This window comes from Cetorhinus maximus, chromosome 2 (genome assembly GCF_964194155.1).
Source record: "Cetorhinus maximus chromosome 2, sCetMax3.hap1.1, whole genome shotgun sequence".
Lineage (NCBI taxonomy): Eukaryota > Metazoa > Chordata > Chondrichthyes > Lamniformes > Cetorhinidae > Cetorhinus > Cetorhinus maximus.
In genome coordinates, this window is record NC_135880.1 from 222,261,583 (window position 1) to 222,283,585 (window position 22,003).

The 22,003-nt window shown below is 45.4% G+C and overlaps 1 protein-coding gene across 1 annotated transcript in view; it reads left to right on the top strand.

The window, feature by feature from the left end:
* fxyd6 (FXYD domain containing ion transport regulator 6) overlaps nt 1-21,576 on the top strand; it is a 63,274-nt gene extending 41,698 nt beyond the window's left edge. Inside the window, exons 8-15 of the mRNA XM_078557171.1 lie at nt 186-216; nt 285-414; nt 9,473-9,566; nt 11,907-11,936; nt 17,403-17,477; nt 20,019-20,055; nt 20,154-20,184; nt 21,177-21,576. Coding sequence (XP_078413297.1) covers nt 186-216; nt 285-414; nt 9,473-9,566; nt 11,907-11,936; nt 17,403-17,477; nt 20,019-20,055; nt 20,154-20,178 — 422 coding nt within the window. The 3' untranslated portion in view covers nt 20,179-20,184; nt 21,177-21,576. The remainder of the gene's footprint in view (nt 1-185; nt 217-284; nt 415-9,472; nt 9,567-11,906; nt 11,937-17,402; nt 17,478-20,018; nt 20,056-20,153; nt 20,185-21,176) is intronic.
* The last annotated feature ends 427 nt before the right edge of the window (nt 21,577-22,003 follow it).

The following is a 22,003-nucleotide window of genomic DNA, read 5'->3' on the forward strand; positions in this document are numbered from 1 at the left end:
GATTGTGGGTGGGGAGGGGGTGAGGAATGTGGGTGGAGAGGGGGTGAGGAATGTGGGTGGGGAGGGGGTGAGGAATGTGGGTGGGGAGAGGGTGAGGAATGTTGTTCTGGAGCCCTCTTTCAACACTTAACCACATTGTCATGATGCCCTGTTAAACGTTGTTGTTTCTCTCTCTTTGGTCACAGCAATGGAAGCAGCAGCCAAGGTGGAGAACTGATCAGGACCAATCACGTAAGACTTCTACCCTACCCATCCGCCTGTCTGTCTGTTGTCCCCTTGCCCAGTTTGGCACCATCTTTGCCCGAGCTGGTGGAGTTTTCTGAGGTACCGTTCACAGTAAAGCAGCTGACCTGCCGGGTTCTGGAGCTACCACAACCAAAAACCATTGGAAAACCAGATAAGGGGGCAGAAGATGTAAATCCAGGCAAAGAAAGAAATATGGAGGCGGGTGGGAAGGGGGGGAGAAAAAGGGTACAGGATCTGGGGCACTGTCGGACCTGCTTATTGGATGGGTTATTAAAACTAAGGTCCTTGTGCATTCTCAGGTGGACACAGCAGATCTGTTACTAAAGCTTAATAAAATGGGATCTGTGCTGGTCATCAGAGACCATCCTCGTACAATGTATACATTTATATTTATGTGTAGAAGAGAAACTTCTTTAACCAGAGAGTGGTGAGACTGTATAACTCTTTGCACATGGAGTAGTTGAGGTGAATAGCAGGGATACATTTAGCAGGAAGTATAAGAGTGAGCAAGGAAGGAATAGAAGTTTATGTAGATAGAGTTAGATACAACAGTAGGAGACAGACGTTGAGTGTAAACGCCAGTGAATTATCTGTTCCTATGCGGTAAAATCAATCTAATGTAAAAAATGGGAGCAAATCAGTGTCTTTCTCTCACAGACACAAAATGGCCATACATTACCAGACAGAAATAACTCACTCCCTCTATTCACCCTGGTATTGGTACTTGGGGCCTGGCACTTGAGAATAGGCCATCTGTCATAAATTTTTTTTATTCGCTCATGGGATTGCTGGCTAGGCCAGCATTTATTGCCCATCCCTAATTGCCCTTGAGCTGCCTTCTTGAACCGCTGCAGTCCCTGTGGTATAGGTACACCCACAGTGCTGTTAGAAAAGGGTTCCAGGATTTTACCCCAGTGACTGTGAAGGAACGGCGATATCGTTCCAAGTCAGGATGGTGAGTGTTTTTGGGGAGGGGGGGAAAACCTTGCAGGTGGTGGTGCTCCCATGATTCTGTTGCCCCTGTCCTTCCAAGTTGTAGCGGTCATGGGTTTGGAAGGTGCTATCTAAGGAGCCTTGGTGAGTTCCTGTGGTATATCCTTAGCACGATGGCCAACCTGTGAAACTGTTCCCCAGCCAGGAGGTAGCACCTTCAGGGAGGGAAACAACCACGGGGAGCAGAGAGAAAATAATTCACAAAACCGACTCCTAAATGTTTAAATATTTCAAGTGCCACTCATCTCTGCTTTGCCCTGACAGGAAGATGTCAATGAGAGACCTGAGGCCGTTGAAATCTTTGACAGGTGTTTGAAGACCCCTCTGACATCACTCCCAACGATTCTCGCTGCACGGAGACTTCGTTCAGTTTGTCTCACGGTTCTTGAATTAAAAGCATATAAATATTGATAGCAGTGAATGATGTATGAATCTTGTGACGTGCCATAATTTGTTGCACTCCACCTGTGTTGGTCATCCCAAAGATGTGTAGTATTGTCGGGTAGTAAGTGGTGTTTGTATTAGTTTGGTATTTTGCAGTCTTGCTAGATTGTACTTGTGTAATAGTGTGTGGATGTGGCCGTGTCTACGTGGGTGTGTGTGTATGTCTGGGCAAACCCACATGAGCAGCTGAAGATGAGTGGAACTCTTAAACTCAGCCCTTCACACTCTGGTGTTGCCACTGTGATGTCTCAGTGTTCAATACAGTGTATTTAATATTGACATATAACACTATGAATTGGTTTCTGTGTCTGTTCATTATAAAGTCACTTTCACTCGAAGAGCTGGTGTGAAAAAGCACTACTGTAAAAAAAAAATCAATAAATGAGACTGTTAGTGATACCCACACCAATAAAGGAAGGTGTTGCTAAACTGGGATGAATTGGTAGCTGTTTGTCTTGTTTGGGTCTGGTTTAGATCGCAGGTTGGACCACTTTAAATTGTTCAATTTCACAAAGTTCAAATAGAAACATTTATCTAATAATTCAAATGAGAATCTAGGTCATACAAAACCACTAAAGCATGCAGTCCCAGCAATGCTTATAGTCATTAGTTGATCAGTAACTTCCCTACTATTCCCTGTATTATCTGCTGAACATTTTGGAAATGTTAGACCAACTAATGGATTGGGATTATATCACTGGCCCTCTATCCAGCTCCACCTGTCCCACCCTCCCTCAAACAGCTTAGATTTCACCTCATTTCTATTTTTCTTTAGTTCTCATGAAGAGTCATGCGGACTCACGACATTAACTCTGTGTTCCTCTCCACAGATGCTGTCAGACCTGCTGGGTTTTTCCAGCTATTTTTGTTTTTGTAATGGATTGTACTGTAGGACTGATCATCTTTTGAAAGGAGGAATGAGCTGATTTATATTAAAAAAATTATAGGAAGGTTAGTGAGTGTCTCAACGTACTGAACACCCTCCTCTTTACCCTACTTGTGGGCCAGAGAACTCAGATACGCTCACTATCATTTCCCTATCAACTGTCTCCTATTCTATATGTTACCAATGCTTTTCTCCCCTGTTACCACCTTTGCTAGCTAGAATCTCACCTCATTATTCTGCTGCTCAGTTCCATTTATTATCTTAGTTGCCATGCCATTCTGTGTTATTTCTCCTGGCATTCTTACATTATAAAAGTCTGGATTGGTTCTGGGAAAATCCAGTCTTGAGTAAAGGACTTGTAAAGGGTTTCGAGATATAGGTCAGCAATGTCTCACACAGCCTCCTCGTCCTTTGAATAGATCCCTAGGACTTGGTCAGTGTACCAGTTAATTGATGAGTTTGAAAGTTCTTTGTGTCTTGGGATTTTTGCCAAAACTTAGGAACCAACAATGGGAATATTGGACTCGAAATGTTAACTCTGTTTCTCTCTCCACTGATGCTGCCAGACCTGAGTTTTTCCAGCATTTTCTGTTTTTATATCTGGGGATTTTTTTTGTGGAGCTACTATCTGCTCTGTTCCCATAACTTTGGCAGAAACCCCCTTCGGTTCCCACGAAATTTCTACCCAAGTTATGCCAGAGCAGCAGGAGGAATTCCAAGGAAATTCCCATTGTCTCTCCAGCAGGGACATTAGTCAAGCAGGGAGGGAGCAAACAGTGTTTGTGTATGTCTGGCCTGTCAAGGGTTTTGCTATGTTTCTTTCTTAGGTTTTCCAAGAAAACAAGATAAAACTCCAGAACATCTTTGATCTTACCAGGACAAGTACCCAAAAAAACCACACACAGCTTGGTTGCAAGGAACACCAGCATTAGTGTACATGGGTAAATGCACACATTGGAATTTTACACTCGACACGCGGACACCGAATTCGGATGTGCTTGGAATTTATTAGGTGTCAGCCATAGCTCAGTGGACAGCCCTCTCGTCTTGGTGTCAGGAGGTTTATGGGTTCAAGCCCCGCTCTCAAAATTTGAGCATGTAAACTAGACGGACACCCCAGTGCAGGAGTGAGGGATGGTGCTGTTAAACTGAGGATCCACCTGCTCTGTCGTGTGGATGTAAAAGATTGCACGGAATGGAGAGCCAATATTTATCACGTAACCAATATCACAGAAACAGATTCTCTGCTCCTTATCGCATTAGTGAGACTTGTGCTAATTTGCTGAGGTCAGGAAAGGCACGATGTAAATATAAGTCTTTTTATTCTTAATCGTATAATCAAACTCAAACCAGGTGCTTCAGTTGTGGAGCCAGTGTAAGTGGAAACAGTTGGATTTTTACAACATTCCAACAGCTTCAGTAACAACCTGAATACAGATGTTGAAGGCAAATCTGGACATGATAAATTTGTAAATTATTTCAAACCAGGGGCATTATGGGGAGGTTGAAGAAGAAACTGGATCTGAGGAGGAAGCCAGGAATCAACTGTATAGGTTAAAATACAGTCATGGGTCAGCGTGTGAATGTAGAAGATGAAACAGAATACAGATAAAACTGGAGGCAAAAACGGACAAAATTAAGTGAATAGTATCAAAATAGCAGAGAGTGGCGTTTAGAGATTTGGAGCCTTTCTGTTGTTAACCCTGTCCAATCATTGCCGTAAACACTACTCTCTATGCTGGGGACATCTCTATGCTGGGGACATTTTATCTCACTATATTCTGGGCAAAACTTGTTCCAAATGGTAGTTCAGCTAAAATCAAATGCTCAATCAATCATTTATAGAAACCACTTGCCACAGGCTCATTAACCTGTTCTGCATTGTTATTATTGAGGTTAGTTATTAATCAGCAGCAGAGGGGTGATGGACGCCTCTGTTCCTCTGAGGGAGACTTTGGGTGAAACATTAACCTGTTTGCTCTTTAGCTGAACTGCTCTGAATTTCCAGCACTTTCAGTTTTTAAGATTTCCCTCCCTTGTGTCTTCCTTTTATCATCAATGTTTGATCCCAGTTTTAAACTAACGTTGGCCCTCTGAAGTGGGGGGTTGGGGGTGGGGGTGGGGGTGCCCCTCTGTCATAGGCCCATAGGAACTTCAGAGGAAACCCTGCGTTTCCACCCACTTCCACCATTCCTCTGCCAAATAAAAATTCCTGGTATAGGAGTTAAAATCAGGTGAAGCCAATGCACTGAGTTTAGGAATTGCCTGACATGGACAGGACAATGCTCTGTAACTAGAGGTGGAGCCTTCATCACTGGACAGATTGGAGGGCATATTCCTCATGAAGGTTTTGTTTTCCTTCATTCTTTCCCGCACTGTTGGCATCCCTGGCATTTATTGACCATCCCTAGTTACCCTTGGACCACCTTGAACCATTTTAGAAAATAACATTTTGGGGGATCTGACAATGTGAACAATGAGTAGCAGAATTGGGAAGAACAAGCAACTTTGGAGCTATGGTTCCCAAAAGCTGTCCACCAATGGGGGGGGTTTTCTTTACTTCACGGTTGGGTCTGTTCGAGACTCACCGACAGAAATTAATCGCTTTGATTAAGTCAATAACTCTATTTTCGTATCATATCATTACCAGGATGGTAGAAGGTGAACTAGATGAACCTTTGGTCTTTTTTCATTTAACAATACCTGGTCATCTATCCTGCAAAATGCTTTGATAGAGCTGAGTGGCCTGTTGAGGCACTTCAGGGGGCAGTTAAGAGTGAGCCACATAAGGACATCAGATTTCCTTCCCTAAAAGGCAGTGGTGGAGGTTTTAATGACAATTTGACAACTTCATGGTCACTTTTACCGATACAGCTTTTTTATTTCCAGATGTTTAAGTTTTAAAAATTCTTAAATTTCCATTGCAGGATTTGTGACCACGTTCTCTGGGTCACTCACCCAGTAACATAACCACTGCACCAACACATGTCCATAATCAGCACTTCTCAAATGTTTCACTTACACCCACAGAGCGGAGATGGGCATGAAGATGAGCGCAACGTACATTATGGAAACTGAAATTGTGCTGGGCTGCAAAGGCGGGACTAAGTCAGACTGGAGGAGTCTGGTGTGAGGCGGGCTGTCAATTGAAACAGCGTCTTGTGCAAGGCTTCTCACTTAGTGAATGGGTAGGCAAAACACTGAGGAGTGATTAATAAAGGTCAGCTGTCCAGACGCCTCCTTTTAGGACAAGAAATATAGAAAGTTGTGCTTAGGCAGAAAAGTGCACAGGAGCTAGAGAGAACTGAAACAGAGTTGTTGAAAGGTAGTTCAATCGAGCGCTTGGAAATGAACTGTAACTTGTACACCACTCATCTATGAAAATTCCATTAACAGAGTGTCCTTATTATTGTCATATGATAAACAGAATAGTGAATTAGTAATAGTGAATGGTAACACGGAGTGTTCAACCATTAACTGGTAGAACAATGTGACATGAGAGGAAAAGCAACAGAGGAGGACGCGCAGGAAAGGAAGGAGGATGGTACTGGAGCTTCCTGGTGGGATAACATCACCACCCAATCACCAGAGAGAAAGGTATGTCATTGCCCCTTGGAAACATTTACCCTATATCAGCTCTGCACCCCTGAAGACTGGCAACAGACTAAGTTCACCAATACACCAGATAATTGGTATAGGCAAGATTATTGTTTGCATCCCGTTCCTGGCTGCAATGCACTAACCCCCAACCCCCACCCCAGCTCATAGTGTACATGATGGGTGAAGGAATGAAGAACATACATGCATTTATATAGCACCTTTCACAACCTCAGGACGGCACAAAGTGCTTTACAGACAATCTTGACGTGTAGCTACTGTTGTCATGTAGAAAGTTTTGGCAGCCAATTTACACAGAGGCATGGCCCTCAAACAGCAATGAGATAACCGACCAATTAGTCTGTTTTTGTCATGTTGGTCGAGGGGTAAATATTTACCATATTTAGCAGTCCATCAGGGAGAACTCCTCTGGTCTTCTTTAAGTAGGTGCTATGGGATCTTCTACATCTCCCTGAGAAGGCAATGGGGGCATTCACTGGCCGCATACAAAGTTTAAACCCCTGTACCCATGTATTCCTGCATATCTTACATTGGAGTGCTCACTTCCAAATCTCCAAAATTCAATCTGCGTTTCAGACAGGAGTTTGTGTTATATTGTGTGAGGTATGTGACTGCAACTTTACCTAGACTCAGGCCATATTAGCAGACACTCTGGAAGGTACAGGGAGATGAAACTTATTTATGAGCATGATCTAAACAGGGCTTCTCAATCTTTTGACTTTGTGAGGCTCCCCCCTCATATATTAGAAAATTTCCACGGCCCTCCTGCAATACAACATAAGTATTTTTTCTGTATAAAGATTAGTTTTACGATATAATTTTTGTTTTACTTAGATTTTGACTCCAGTCTTCACTCTCCTTGGGCTGAGATTCTCGCTCCAACGCTCTGGCTGACCAGAGACATCTCAAATCCTTAGAATTTTGCAAATTCTTTTAACCCTAATCATTTATTACAAATTGCATAAAAGAGTAAATATGGCACTGGGCACAATTCTAAACCCCAACGGTGCAGCAGATGGTAACTCGGTTGTACTGTTCCCACTCTTGTAAATTCATTCATGGAATTATAGAATTATAATGTACATACACAATATCTGCCTTAATCACTTCGAGTAATACAATTGTATTAAGTTACCCAGTGACTGTAATAAGAGCCCTGTCTTGACTAGTGCTTTCCCCTCAGATGGTACCTGCACACCCTGACTCCAAAGACATATAAACACTTTTCCAAATTTTGGGCTTTCAAGCAATGGTCCTGGTCATCCGCACAGATCCAGCTCTTGGCAGCTGTTTCCTTACAAACAAAATAAAATAAACATTTCACAAACACGAACAAGATGTTTTATTGATAATGTGGTTTATCTATGCGTTATCATTTCATAATTTGAATTATTTCAAGCGGATGGCTTCATGGGGATGAAGGATTAGTTTTTAAGATCGAATGGATATGTACAAAATTACTGGTTCCAGTTTATGTAACTGCAGAGTTCCGGATGCAGAATTGGGTTGTAGCCACAAATATTAATGTTCTGACTACCCAGTTATCCCCAAGGCTCCCCCAGCTTCAGGATCTGATTGTCCAGAAACAAAATCATGATCGTAAATGTCACAACCATGAGGAACTGTAATTCGGGCTGCTCGATCATTCTGGGAAGCCCTGTGTGAAGGTATGAAAACGTGATAAAGGATTAGAAAACAGAAAGAGCCGGGAAGGGTCACTGGGCAGGTAGGGGCGGTGGGTGGCTGAGAGTGAAGTCGGGCAGACAGGGCGGAACTCAGGAGAAATCAGGACCATAAAGAAAACACGGACGCGGAGAGTTTTGCCAACTGATCCGATGCACGGAATCATGTCACTGGGGGAAACGAGATGAAGCTTTAAGTCACAGAGTCACTCGCTCTTTCACGCTCTCTCTGGCACCAATTCGCAGTGTTGTTTGCTCGGCAAAGACTTAGTTCTTTATCACTCTGCCTCCCTCCTTCCCTCTGTCCAGGGGGTCTCCCTATACACCCCGCATCCAAATACCAACTGCTGCCATTGCCTCAGGCATGGGCCGATTGGCTTTTCTCCCCCTCTTTCTTCCCACACTACTACCAAAACCGGTGAGAACACGGGGAGACCTCAGCTCTGAAACACGTTCATTGGATGGCATCTCTTACATCTCAGCTGCCACTTGTCCCAAGTCCAATTCTGATCCTGAAACGTTAACTCTGTTTCTCTCTCCAGAGATGCTGCCTGATCTGCTGGGGGTATTTCCAGCATTTTCTGTTTTTATTTCTCTGTCTGATTGGTCCATTATAATGTCTTTTCTCCTCCCCCCCCCTACACATTTTCTGCATTGTTTTGGCAGACCCCTTGTGGGCGCAGCCTCCAGCAACACACCCCCTCCCCCAAGCTGAGAACCCCTGATCTAAGATACGAAAGTCAAAATAATCTAGAGCAAGGGTCAATAAGAGCCATTAATTACATCAAATTTTGATTCAGAAACATGCCATTTGGCCCAATTTGTCCATGATGTTTCTGTTCCATACAAGTTTTTCTCCCACTGGTCTTCATCTTCACCCTATCAACATGTCCTTCTGTTCCTTTCTCCCTCACGTGTTTATGCAGCTTCCCTTAAAATGTATCTATGCTATTCACCTCAATCACTCCCTGTGGTAATGAGTTCCATACTCTAATCACTCCCTGTGGTAATGAGTTCCATACTCTAATCACTCCCTGTGGTAATGAGTTCCATACTCTAATCACTCCCTGTGGTAATGAGTTCCATACTCTAATCACTCCCTGTGGTAATGAGTTCCATACTCTAATCACTCCCTGTGGTAATGAGTTCCATACTCTAATCACTCCCTGTGGTAATGAGTTCCATACTCTAATCACTCCCTGTGGTAATGAGTTCCATACTCTAATCACTCCCTGTGGTAATGAGTTCCATACTCTAATCACTCCCTGTGGTAATGAGTTCCATACTCTAATCACTCCCTGTGGTAATGAGTTCCATACTCTAATCACTCCCTGTGGTAATGAGTTCCATACTCTAATCACTCCCTGTGGTAATGAGTTCCATACTCTAAACACTCCCTGTGGCAATAATAATGTACAAATCGAAGCTCCTGGAAGAATGAATCAGGAGATATATTGACATATATTGACTAGCCAATCCTCAAATGCTTATTTCGCACCCCCCCTCCCCCACCCAAGTTGAATTTAACCCCGTCCGCAGTTCTCCATATTTCTTGCACTATCTTTTCTATGACAGGAACTAAATTATCTGACTTTGTCTGTAGGATACATGTGAACCCAGCCTTGGAACAACTGCCTGTGCCAAGTCTCGAGGTTACCAGTTAGTGACGTACAGTCACTCTCCAGCTTCGGTTACTGGTCAGTGTTGGGTAAGGTGATCACCTCTAGTGGCACTGGGAAGGTGTCAATGCCCTGGGATGAGGAGAGAGAAGGATCAAACTCAATTCCCTCCTGTGGGCCCCTCCTCCTCCTCCTCCTCACAGGAAAAGGGTGCATGTCATGTGAGGACAGGGTTGAATTCAGCAATGATGCCCTCCATGGCCGAATGGCCTGACACGAGGATGTTCAGAGGCAGACTGGCAGCAGTGGGTTTGATAAAGACAGCGTGGTCTCTGCACTATCAGAAGTGGCAAAGCAGAAAATCACAAACGAGACAATTAAAATGCAGAGTACTCGGAACCAACAAGGTACTTGTGAACTGAAACCAGCTCTCTCCCTGTTTAGATGCTTCAGGCTGGGGGTTAATTATTTGGCTGCTATAATGTTCTGAACCCACAGAGCAAGAGGAACTTGGGCAGATTTTTCATGTAACTGGAGTCATCAACACATTCATTTCTCTAGCAGCTGCCGTGTGACTGGGACGAAGATTACCCAGCCTATTAATGTTTAATTTATTCTTGTCTGACATAGTTTTACATCCGCCCAGGGTTATAGCCAGAACATCCATTGCCACACTTGTTCGCTGACTCTCTTTCTGGTTCATACATCTTGTCAGCATCATGACACACGGTGAGTGCTCACACCTTTATTTATCGGTCAGCAATCAAAGGTAAATGTCAAAATATGTCCATTGGAATCCAGAATTTAATTTAATAAAATGGATATTACTTGGCAGGGCTAAGATGTGGGATGGTTGGGTGTGCCCAGGGCAGGTACGGGAACGAAAAGTAGTTGCTAAGCAGATTGCAAATCCATTGCAGGTATTTAGGGACTGAAAGAGAAAAGGAACATTGAGATAGATATCCAGTGATCAAGAGATATGAGCCTATTGGGTTTGAAGAGACTGTTCCTGTGATGTCGACACCCTATATTTCCACATATCCTACAATATGTCAGGGTCAATGTGTCTCCTGAACTAGTTTTAATCACCTAAACAGGATAGAGAGCTTTTCAGATATTTTCCCCCCTAATTGGTAATGGTTTCTTACCTGTTGTGTTCATCTCTCCCAGGTGTGTAGTTCCAGTGTGTAGGACAGGTTGGGTGGATCAAATTGGTCTTTTCCCGTTCCGACACTTTCATACGTGTGTGTGTGTGTCTCAGGTGCAATCCTTCATTACAGCAGCTCTCTGTCAGACTCCAACCCAAACCTTCAGCTGTACAGATACCCACATTTTAACTTTTCCTCTCTCCAACTATCTCTTTCCATTTCTAATGATCTTCGTCACCCTCTCCCCCTCGAATCATCCACCTTTCACTCACCAGCTCTCTGCCACACTCACTATGACAACACTGCCTCCCTACCTTTCTGACATTACAACAGTAACTACTCATTGCCTGTAAAACACGTTGGGACATTCTAAGGTTACGAAGGGCGCTATATATATATATATATATATATATATGCAAGTCTTTCTTTTCTATCTCCTTCTTTAAGACACTCCCCAAAATGTACCTTCGACCAAACTTTTGGTTATCTGTCCTAATACCTCCTTACGTGGCTCGATGTCAAATTTCCTTTTGAGAATGCTGCTGTCGTGTGTATTGGAACATTTGACTCTGTTGTTGCTGATAGTGGATTTGCTGCGCTACACATGAATAATTTTCTAGGTAGATAACTGGAGCCGGCCAGCCTGAGCTAGCTTGAACCAAATTACATTCTTCACCCGTGGCCTCCTACTTCACAGAGGCACTGACTTAAACCACAGATCTCATCAGCAAATCAAAGCTGTAAATTAATTACTTAAATATTCTTAAGATGAATTAAAAAATCTACTTGACACCCAGTCTGAGCCCAGAGGCAGAGGCCAAAGGGGTGGGGGTGGGGGCAGTGAGGGAGCAGGGGGTTGGAGTTGTTGGTTAAAATATACCTCCATGAATCAGTGAAGAAGCGTGTGTGAGAGACGAGGCAATGCAAAGTTCCAAGGTCCAAATCGCAGTGTGCGCACAGTTACACATTTACCACGTACCCATGGGATGGGTTAAATGGGGATTGGGGAGGGGGAATAAAACAGCCAGGTTTCCTGCTTCCAAACATTAACCTGTGCCCCTATTGGAAGGTATTGGTGTCAATGGAGCTGAAGACTGGGCTCTGCTTTGATCCCACTGACACTCACAGTGTAAACTCACTGGTGATGGGCAGTCAACTGAGCAGGGCACTAGACCCTGGCCTCCACCTAATGCGTCTTTGCAAGGTGTCGGGGGGCATTCTCTGATATCAAGACATTGTCTAACTGGCTCCCTTCTGTTCTCTTTTGCAGCCGAAATATCCGATGCTCGCTTCACGTACGGTGAGTTCTTGATTGAATTGACCCCGATAATCAAACAAGGGTGGGAGATGATCTCTGAAGCAGGGTTGCCAACTCTGCTTTTTTATTATACTTTCATGGGATGTAGGCATCGCTGGCTAGGCCAGAATTTATTGCCCATCCCTAATTGCCCTTGAGAAGGGGGTTGTGAGCTGCCTTTTCGAGCCGCTGCAGTCCATGTGGTGTAGGTACACCCACAGTGCTGTTAGGAAGGGAGTTCCAGGATTTTGACCCTGCGACAGTGAAGGAACGGTGATATATTTCCAAGTCAGGATAGTGTTTGGCTTGGAGGGGAACTTGCAGGTGGTGGTGTTCCCATGTGTCTGCTGCCCTTGTCCTTCCAGATGGTAGTGGTCATGGGTTTAGAAGGTGCTGCCTAAGGAGCCTTGCTGGAAAGGAACTGGAAAACAAAAAGATTCATTACCAAATTGGACAATACTTGGCTGTCAGCCAAACCTCCTTTTTTCACCATTTTCAATATTTTTATTTCTGCTAAAGAAAAATGCTCGAAGTAAATGACAAAGAAAAATCCTTTTTTATTGTCCCGATGATTTTTCTCCAGGGTTGCACACAGCAGTGTCCTGGGAGATCGATCTTCAATTCCTGTAGCCTCCAGGCCAATCCTGGAGGCTTGGCAACCCTATGCGGGGCTGTAACCAAGGAAACCAAAAGCTTTGAAACGCCTCGACAAGGGCCATAGGCAGAATCAGAAGTGACAAGAGCACTGGGTTGCCATACAGTTTTAACAATGGGCTGGGTGTTTCACAATAGCAGATTTGCTGCCTGCAGTATAATCTCTTCAAGCCACAGGAAAGCAGAGCTCCTCCCTGCAGGAGGGCACGGTCACTCGGAACGTGCGGCAGATCCTCAACTCCCAGCACACTGTTGCCTGGCAACAGAAGTCCATGCTGGATGCACAGAACCTGAGGGATAAAATGGGGTCACGCGTCACACATGTCGATAAGCTCACTCTGGGTGGGCGTCTCTTAATTCTCCCAGTGACCTCCTTTGGAGACTTGGAGCAAGACAGTGTTGAAGGTTTTATTCCCGCACCCCCCCCCCTCCCCTCCCCTCCCCTCCTGTTCTGTGTGTCATTGATGAGGATTCATGACCTTGAAAACAAGATGGCTGCCCCTCCATCCCCCACCCCCCACCCCCCAACCTGCTGTTGTCAAGCAACCATGAGTCACTTGCCTTCAGGATAAGAAGGGAAAAAAAATTGAGGGCGATTAAAATTTTAGGCAGTTTCAGGCAAGCGAGAGTAAATATCTAAAAATGAATTGTGAGCCTATTACAGCTGGGAAAAGACCTGTTCCTTTTCAGAGGCAAAAAAAAAGGCCTGATTTAGGATAGATACAGTTTTATTCAGCGACACGAATCTGGTTTGTCACTTTGTGTTAGGGAGCGGATTCCAACTGAGGAGGTTCTTCTGACTTCGCTGCTAACTTCATAATCTTACAGCGTGGACGGAAGCCCTTACAGCTCTCCGTCCAGGTGTGCAGGCTCCTTGAAAGAGCTATCCAATTAGTTCCACTCTCCCTGCTTTTTCCACGTATCCGTTGAATCTGTTTGCACCACTCTTCCGTGCGGCGCATTTCTAATCGTAAAAACCGCACACTTTGGCTCCGGCCTGAAGAAACATGGTTCACTGCCACCCTCTGCTTGACTCCGTCTCTTAGGCTATTGCGTCTCTGCCCTGCCGCTGTCCTGTTTAATCGGCAGGACTGGCAAAACACGGGCACGGACGAGATTTGCTTCTGATACCTGGCTCCAAGCCACCTTCATCGCTTTCTCATTCTGGCTCTGGCCTGTTTGCCGATTGTTGGTGTGGGTGAGGTTGGGGTACATTATATCTGTCTCCGCCAGATGGTAAGCCAGGCAATAGAGGATTGGCTGCTCGGTAATAAAACCCCACCAAACCTTTCCTTCCGTTGACTTTGGTAGAAAGAAGAGTTGGGTCAGGGGTAACACCAGCGATTAATTTGCTGTGGCTGGTTCTCCACCAGATACAAAGTTAAAGCCTCCCCTGATCTCTTTGTTCCTATTTTGGAGCAACTGTTAGTCAGCTTTCTTCCTTCCTGGGTTTACAGTGACATGCTAGACAGTAGCTTTTGGTTTCTGTATCTCTCAAGCTCTTGAGCTAATTTTCGGAAATTACACCATAGGTCATCTAAAAGGTCAAGGGCAGCTTGAACTCTGCATGAAGCAACATTTCCCCTCAGAGTCACACGCCATCCTGACTTGGAAATATATCGGCCGTTCCTTCACTGTCGCTGGATCAAAATCCTGGAACTCCCTCCCTAACAGCACTGTGGGTGTACCTACACCACAGGGACTGCAGCGGTTCAAGAAGGCAGCTCATCTCAAGCACAGTTAGGGATGGGCCACATGAGACACTCATCCCATGAATGAATAATAAAAACAGAAGTGGCCTCTCACAGATAAGACCTCATGATTAATCTACACTTAAATCCTTTGAGAAGTCTATTTACATAAACAGTCTGAGCTGTGTTGTCCAAAGATACTTCTCTCAAACTTCTTGATTGTTCTTCCTTTTCTTAAACCTTTTAACAGCTTATCTTTAACATTCCCACAATAGCACGGCTAACACACCCCTCTGTCTATATTTATCACACTAATCACAAAAGTTATACCTCAATCATCTCTGGTCAATGTTGCTCCCTGATTTCCTTAGACAGGCATTTTTTTGTAGATAATACTCAGGTACTTGGAGCAGGAGGATAAGGTGAGCTTTCTCCTGGGACATCCTGCTACTATCCTGTTCATCTTAGAAAGCCCTTTCACTCTAAGCTACAATGCAGTTTGATTTACTGATTCTCAACACCCCAGCCTGTCCTATACCTTTACAGGGTTAGATCGAGCCAAAAATCCATGACCCTATAATGGGGCATTGGGTAAATTAAGGTGTTGCACTTTGGAAGTGAGAGCAGGAATCGACGTGGGCAGGGGGGGAGAAAGGGGAGGTTAAAATACCTTCCTACTTCCTTCAGGGTGTTCCAGGCTCCTCACAGAATCTCCATAGCAACAGGAGGAGTCCATTCAGCCCTCGAGCCTGTTCCAGCCCTTTGCTGAGATCATGGCTGATCTGTGACCTGGCTCTATGTACTGGCCTTAAATTCTCAGCTAAAAACCTATCAATCTCAGATTTAAAATTAACAATTGGCATCGATTGTCATTTGTGGAAGAGGCTTTCAGACATGTACCAGCCTGTGTCATAATTTCACTCCTGAAAGGCCTGGTTTTCATTTCTAGACCTAGTCCTAGACTCCTGAAGCAGTAATAATAGTTTCTCTCACTGCTCCCGATCTGTCTCCCTTCATATGATGAAAACAGGCTGGGGGAAGGAGTTGGGTGGGGGATGTTCTTGGGGAGGTCCCTCTGCAGATAGTGGCAATCAAGGAGAAAGCCTTGGGGGGGTCTCCCAGCTAACTGATATCTGGGTCTCTGCCCTCACTTCCCCCTTTATCTTAGGGTTGCCAACCCTCCAGCATTGCCCTGGAGTGTCCAGAGATTGAAGATTAATCTCCGGGATGCGGCTGCCAACAAAACTCAAGAAAAATATATTGCACGCATACCAAAGGAAAGATGGTTTGTCCTCCCCACCATCACTGAAGCCCCCTCCTCCCCTCCGCCTCTGCCACCAGACCCCCTATTCCCTTATCAGATCTGAAAACGTAAGGAAGTTGGAATCCATTACCTGAGAGAAAACAACCCTGGTCAGGTCCAAATGGAGGAGTGTCTTTCATCGAGCAATCTCAACATTAGAGGGGGAGAGAAAGAGAGTCAGATCCTTACAGGACAAGTGAGCACATCTTCACCCATCCCTCCAACAGTGACTTCAGACATAAGGTTTATAATTTGATCTTATATCAAGATTTGGTGTAATATCTTAAGATGACACCAACTAGATTGTGAGCATTCGGACTCCTTGCTGAACACAACCATCATCATCTGAAAATATTTGAGATGGGGTGGGGGTGGTGGGGGCGAAATATTGTTTGACTGAGGGTCAAGAATTGTCCAATAAGATAGCAAAGAATTTGTTTGCTTTTCAATTGGTTGTGGGAAGGTGCATCACGAGGGTGGACGTATTCAGTGACCAATAGCAAGAGAGTAGAGGTGGAGGGTTATGTGATGAAATCTCCAGGACCAAATCCAACCAGAGTTGGCAACTCTCACTGCACAGGATCTAAAACTTGGCTCTTCCCCTGGTGCTAGGCAGAGGGAATTCTGCCTAATGTGCTCTTCGCTTACCTGGATATGAGTCCCGTCACCAAATCTCCCAGAGCAGAGTTCTATGATTCTCAAAGGCATTTCGTGAAACTCCCCAATATTCGTCAGTGTCCCAAACTTCCTATGATTCAGCGCAGGGGCAAGACACAGAAATCTCGTTCCCCAGCAGTTTGAGAATTGCCCCGCTCCAATCAGCCAACCGCCTCAGGTGTGTCCACAAAACAAAATCAGACATCATAGAAAGAAAAAGGTTTCAGTGCTCGACGGGTCATCTTACCCTCGGCAACAGGATCAGGGACACTCATGCGCGTGTGTGCACACACACACTCACTCTCTGTCACACACACACTCTGTCACACACACACACTCTGTCACACACACACACTCTCTGTCACACACACACACATTCTGTCACACACACACACACACTCTGTCACACACACACACTGTCACACACACACACTCTCTGTCACACACACACACTCTGTCACACACACACAATCTCTGTCACACACACACTCTGTCACACACACACACTCTGTCACACACACACACTCTGTCACACACACACACTCTGTCACACACACACACTCTGTCACACACACACACTCTGTCACACACACACACACTCTGTCACACACACACACTCTGTCACACACACACACTCTCTGTCACACACACACACACTCTCTGTCACACACACACACACTCTCTGTCACACACACACACACTCTCTGTCACACACACACTCACTCATTCACACATTCACTCACACTTTCACACACACTCTCTCTGTCACAGACATACACTCTGTCACACACACACAGTCTCCCACTCATTCACACATATTCACTCACACTTTCACCTACACACACACACTCTCTGTCACAGACATACACAGTCACTCACTCATTCACACATATTCACTCACACACACAGTCACTCACTCTCATGCACATTCACTCATACACACATACTCTCACTCACACACACAGAGTCTGACATGGGTATGGAGACATGTACAAAAAATATGCACACATTCTCACATACACACCTGCCTATGCATATGCTACTACACAACACTCACTCTGCACATACGTTATTCTTGAGTATTTCCCAGTAAGTACCTGAAGCCATTCAGAAGCAGCTAGTTTCCTTTAGAAATGAATTAATCTCATCTCCATTTTTATGTAGATTATGAAACCGTTCGAAAAGGGGGCCTGATCTTTGCTGTTGCTGCTTTCTTCGTGGGAATAGCCATTATCCTGAGTGAGTTCACAATCCCAAATTCAGTCACATTCCAGTTTAAAGATCAGTAAAATAAGTGGGTGTTTAATGCAGTTGTTGACATATCATTGTGAACACATCAGGGCACTGTGTGCTGAGAAATGTTTGTGGAGGCAAAAATGGTCATTTTGTAACACAGAGAGAATGCTGTGTACACCGCTTTACACACACACAGAACGCTGTGTACACCGCTTTACACACACACAGAACGCTGTGTACACCGCTTTACACACACACAGAACGCTGTGTACACCGCTTCACACACACACAGAACGCTGTGTACACCGCTTCACACACACACAGAACGCTGTGTACACCGCTTTACACACACACAGAACGCTGTGTACACCGCTTTACACACACAGAACGCTGTGTACACCGCTTTACACACACAGAACGCTGTGTACACCGCTTTACACACACAGAACACTGTGTACACCGCTTTACACACACACAGAACGCTGTGTACACCGCTTTACACACACACAGAACGCTGTGTACACCGCTTTACACACACAGAACGCTGTGTACACCGCTTTACACACACACAGAACGCTGTGTACACCGCATCGCACACACACAGAACGCTGTGTACACCGCTTTACACACACACAGAACGCTGTGTACACCGCATCGCACACACACAGAACGCTGTGTACACCGCATCGCGCACATACAGAACGCGGTGTACACCGCTTTACACACACACAGAACGCTGTGTACACCGCATCGCGCACACACAGAACGCTGTGTACACCGCTTTACACACACACACAGAACGCTGTGTACACCGCTTCACACACACACAGAACGCTGTGTACACCGCTTCACACACACACAGAACGCTGTGTACACCGCTTCACACACACACAGAACGCTGTGTACACCGCTTCTCACACACACAGAACACTGTGTACACCGCTTTACACACACAGAACGCTGTGTACACTGCTTCACACACACACAGAACGCTGTGTACACCGCTTCACACACACACAGAACGCTGTGTACACCGCTTTACACACACACAGAACGCTGTGTACACCGCTTCACACACACACACAGAACGCTGTGTACACCGCTTTCCACACACACACAGAACGCTGTGTACACCGCTTTCCACACACACAGAACGCTGTGTACACCGCTTTACACACACAGAACGCTGTGTACACCGCTTTACACACACAGAACGCTGTGTACACCGCTTTACACACACACACAGAACGCTGTGTACACTGCTTTACACACACACACAGAACGCTGTGTACACCGCTTTACACACACAGAACGCTGTGTACACCGCTTTACACACACACAGAGAACGCTGTGTACACCGCTTCACACACACGCACAGAACGCTGTGTACACCGCTTTACACACACACACAGAACGCTGTGTACACTGCTTCACACACACACAGAACGCTGTGTACACCGCTTTACACACACACAGAACGCTGTGTACACCGCTTTCCACACACACAGAACGGTGTGTACACCGCTTCACACACACAGAACGCTGTGTACACTGCTTCACGCACACACAGAACGCTGTGTACACCGCTTCACACACACAGAACGCTGTGTACACCGCTTTACACACACAGAACGGTGTGTACACCGCATCGCGCACACACAACGGTGTGTACACTGCTTCACACACACACAGAACGCTGTGTACACCGCTTCACACACACAGAACGCTGTGTACACTGCTTCACACACACACAGAACGCTGTGTACACCGCTTCACACACACACAGAACGCTGTGTACACCGCTTCACACACACAGAACGCTGTGTACACCGCTTTACACACATACAGAACGCTGTGTACACCGCTTCACACACACACAGAACGCTGTGTACACCGCTTCACACACACAGAACGCTGTGTACACCGCTTTACACACACACAGAACGCTGTGTACACCACTTTCCACACACACAGAACGCTGTGTACACCACTTTCCACACACACAGAACGCTGTGTACACCGCTTTCCACACACACACAGAACGCTGTGTACACTGCTTCACACACACACACAGAACGCTGTGTACACCGCTTTCCACATACACAGAACGCTGTGTACACCGCTTTCCACACACACTGAACGCTGTGTACACTGCTTCTCACACACACAGAACGCTGTGTACACCGCTTTACACACACACAGAACGCTGTGTACACCGCTTTACACACACACACAACGCTCTGTACACTGCTTCACACACACACAGAACGCTGTGTACACCATTTCTAAGCACAGAGATATCCTGTAACATTCGCTTCAGCCCTATTACCTTTACCTGTTGGATAAATTATACTCCATTTATTTTCAGAGACATATCTATTTTCTAGAAAGCCCCTTTCTAACAGATACACCAACTGGAGGACTGAAACTGGCCGGGTTCAGAGAAGGTGTAATCTCAGGGCTGGAGGTTTATTAAATGAACAAATGTCCAATATCATTAAATGACTAAGAGCTGTCCACGTTATGTCTCCTTTGTGACTGCAGGCAGGAAATTTCGATGCAGAGGCAAAACACACAAACGGTACTTTTTAAAGGTTACTTACCCAGTTCTCAAGATGTTTAGTAAATGTGCATTTGTGTGACTGCTGCTGACAATCTCTTTGTGATGATTCTTTTCAGGTCCCAGAGGGAGGATGAGCTTTAGAAGACGGTACTCATTCCTTTGAGATTTTCTTCATAAACTCCAGCTAAGTGGGAAGGCCCCGTATTTATCAGAAATGTGACAAAGTGCTTCACGTCATGAATGAGTTGATACCATTCTCAGGAGAAATTGGGAGTTCCACCTCTAAGACTGCCAATTGCCACCTCCGTAACATCACCCAACTTTATCCCTCGCTCAGCTCACGAGGCTCAAAGCCTCAGTCGTGACCTTGTTACCTCTAGATTCAACGAACTATTCCAGCTCTTTCCACCCTCCAAAACTCTGCTGCCGGTGTCTTAGCTCAGATCAAGTCCTGTTTCCCTATCACCCCTGTGCTCACTCATTATACCCCCAGTCCAGCAAAGTCTTGATTTTAAAATTCTCATCCTTCCTTTTCACATCCCTTCACGGCCTCACCCCTCTCTCCCTCTGCAAATCTCTCCCAGCTCCACAACACTTGGGAGATCTCTGCGCTCCTCTAGTTCTGGCCCCTTGTGCGTTCCCAATTATAATCGCTCCACCACTGGTGGCCGTGTCCTCAGTTGCTGAGGCCCCGAGCTCTGGAATTCCCTCCCTGCACCTCTCTGGTTCCCTTCCCTCCTTTAAGACACTCCCAAAATCTTACCCTGTTTGAGGGTAGACGTAGAGGTTTCAACCCGTGCTGCAGTCAAGAACCAGGGGTGATAAATATACGACAGTCATTAGTAAATCTAATCGGGAATTTAGGAGAAACTGCTTTACCCAGACAGTGGCGAGAATGTGGAACTTGCTCCCACACGGAGTAGTTGAAATGGATAGTATAGATACATTTAACGGGAAGCTAGGTAACAAGGGGGAAAGGAAGAGAAGGAGCTGTTAATGAGATTGGATAGGGTAGAGTGGGAGGGAGCTTATGTGGAGCGTAAACATTGGCACAAACCTGGTGGACCAAATTGTCTGTTTCTTACTGTGAATACTTCGTAATACTCTGTATGCTTTACATAATTTTTATCCTCTTTCAGATACACACTGTGGGGCAGGAGAACGAACATCACTGCACTCACTGGGAACGAGCTCCCAACAAACATCTGCAGTAAATATTGTAGGGGTAGCTTGTGATGGATTGATGTGTATCATTAAGCTAAACGTCTGAGGTAAAAGGTAGCCTTTCACTGCACCCAAACTCCCATCCACAGATGTAGCCAGTTAGAGAGCATTTTGATTAATGTGTGGTTGGGGAATAAATGTTACCTGACTTTTAGTGTTCAGTTTTTAACTTGTTACAGAGTCGAATATAGTGATTCAGTGTCCAGTTTCAAATCTGTCTCTCTCTCTTTATACCATCAAGAGATTTATGCTCAGTTGGAAATTAATAAATGGAACATTCTGGATAATTAAGAATTGTCACAACACCAAAATATTAAGTTTTTTTTCTTGATGAATTTCTCGTGCAAGGTGAGGAATTGATCAGTGTCGCTCGACACCGTCCCCATCAAACACTCCCAGGACAGGTACAGCACGGGGTTAGATACAGAGTTAATCTCCCTCTACACTGTCCCCATCAAACACTCCCAGGACAGGTACATCACGGGGTTAGATACAGAGTAAATCTCCCTCTACACTGTCCCCATCAAACACTCCCAGGACAGGTACAGCACGGGGTTAGATACAGAGTAAAGCTCCCTCTACACTGTCCCCATCAAACACTCCCAGGACAGGTACAGCACGGGGTTAGATACAGAGTAAAGCTCCCTCTACACTGTCCCCATCAAACTCTCCCAGGACAGGTACAGCACGGGGTTAGATACAGAGTAAAGCTCCCTCTACACTGTCCCCATCAAACACTCCC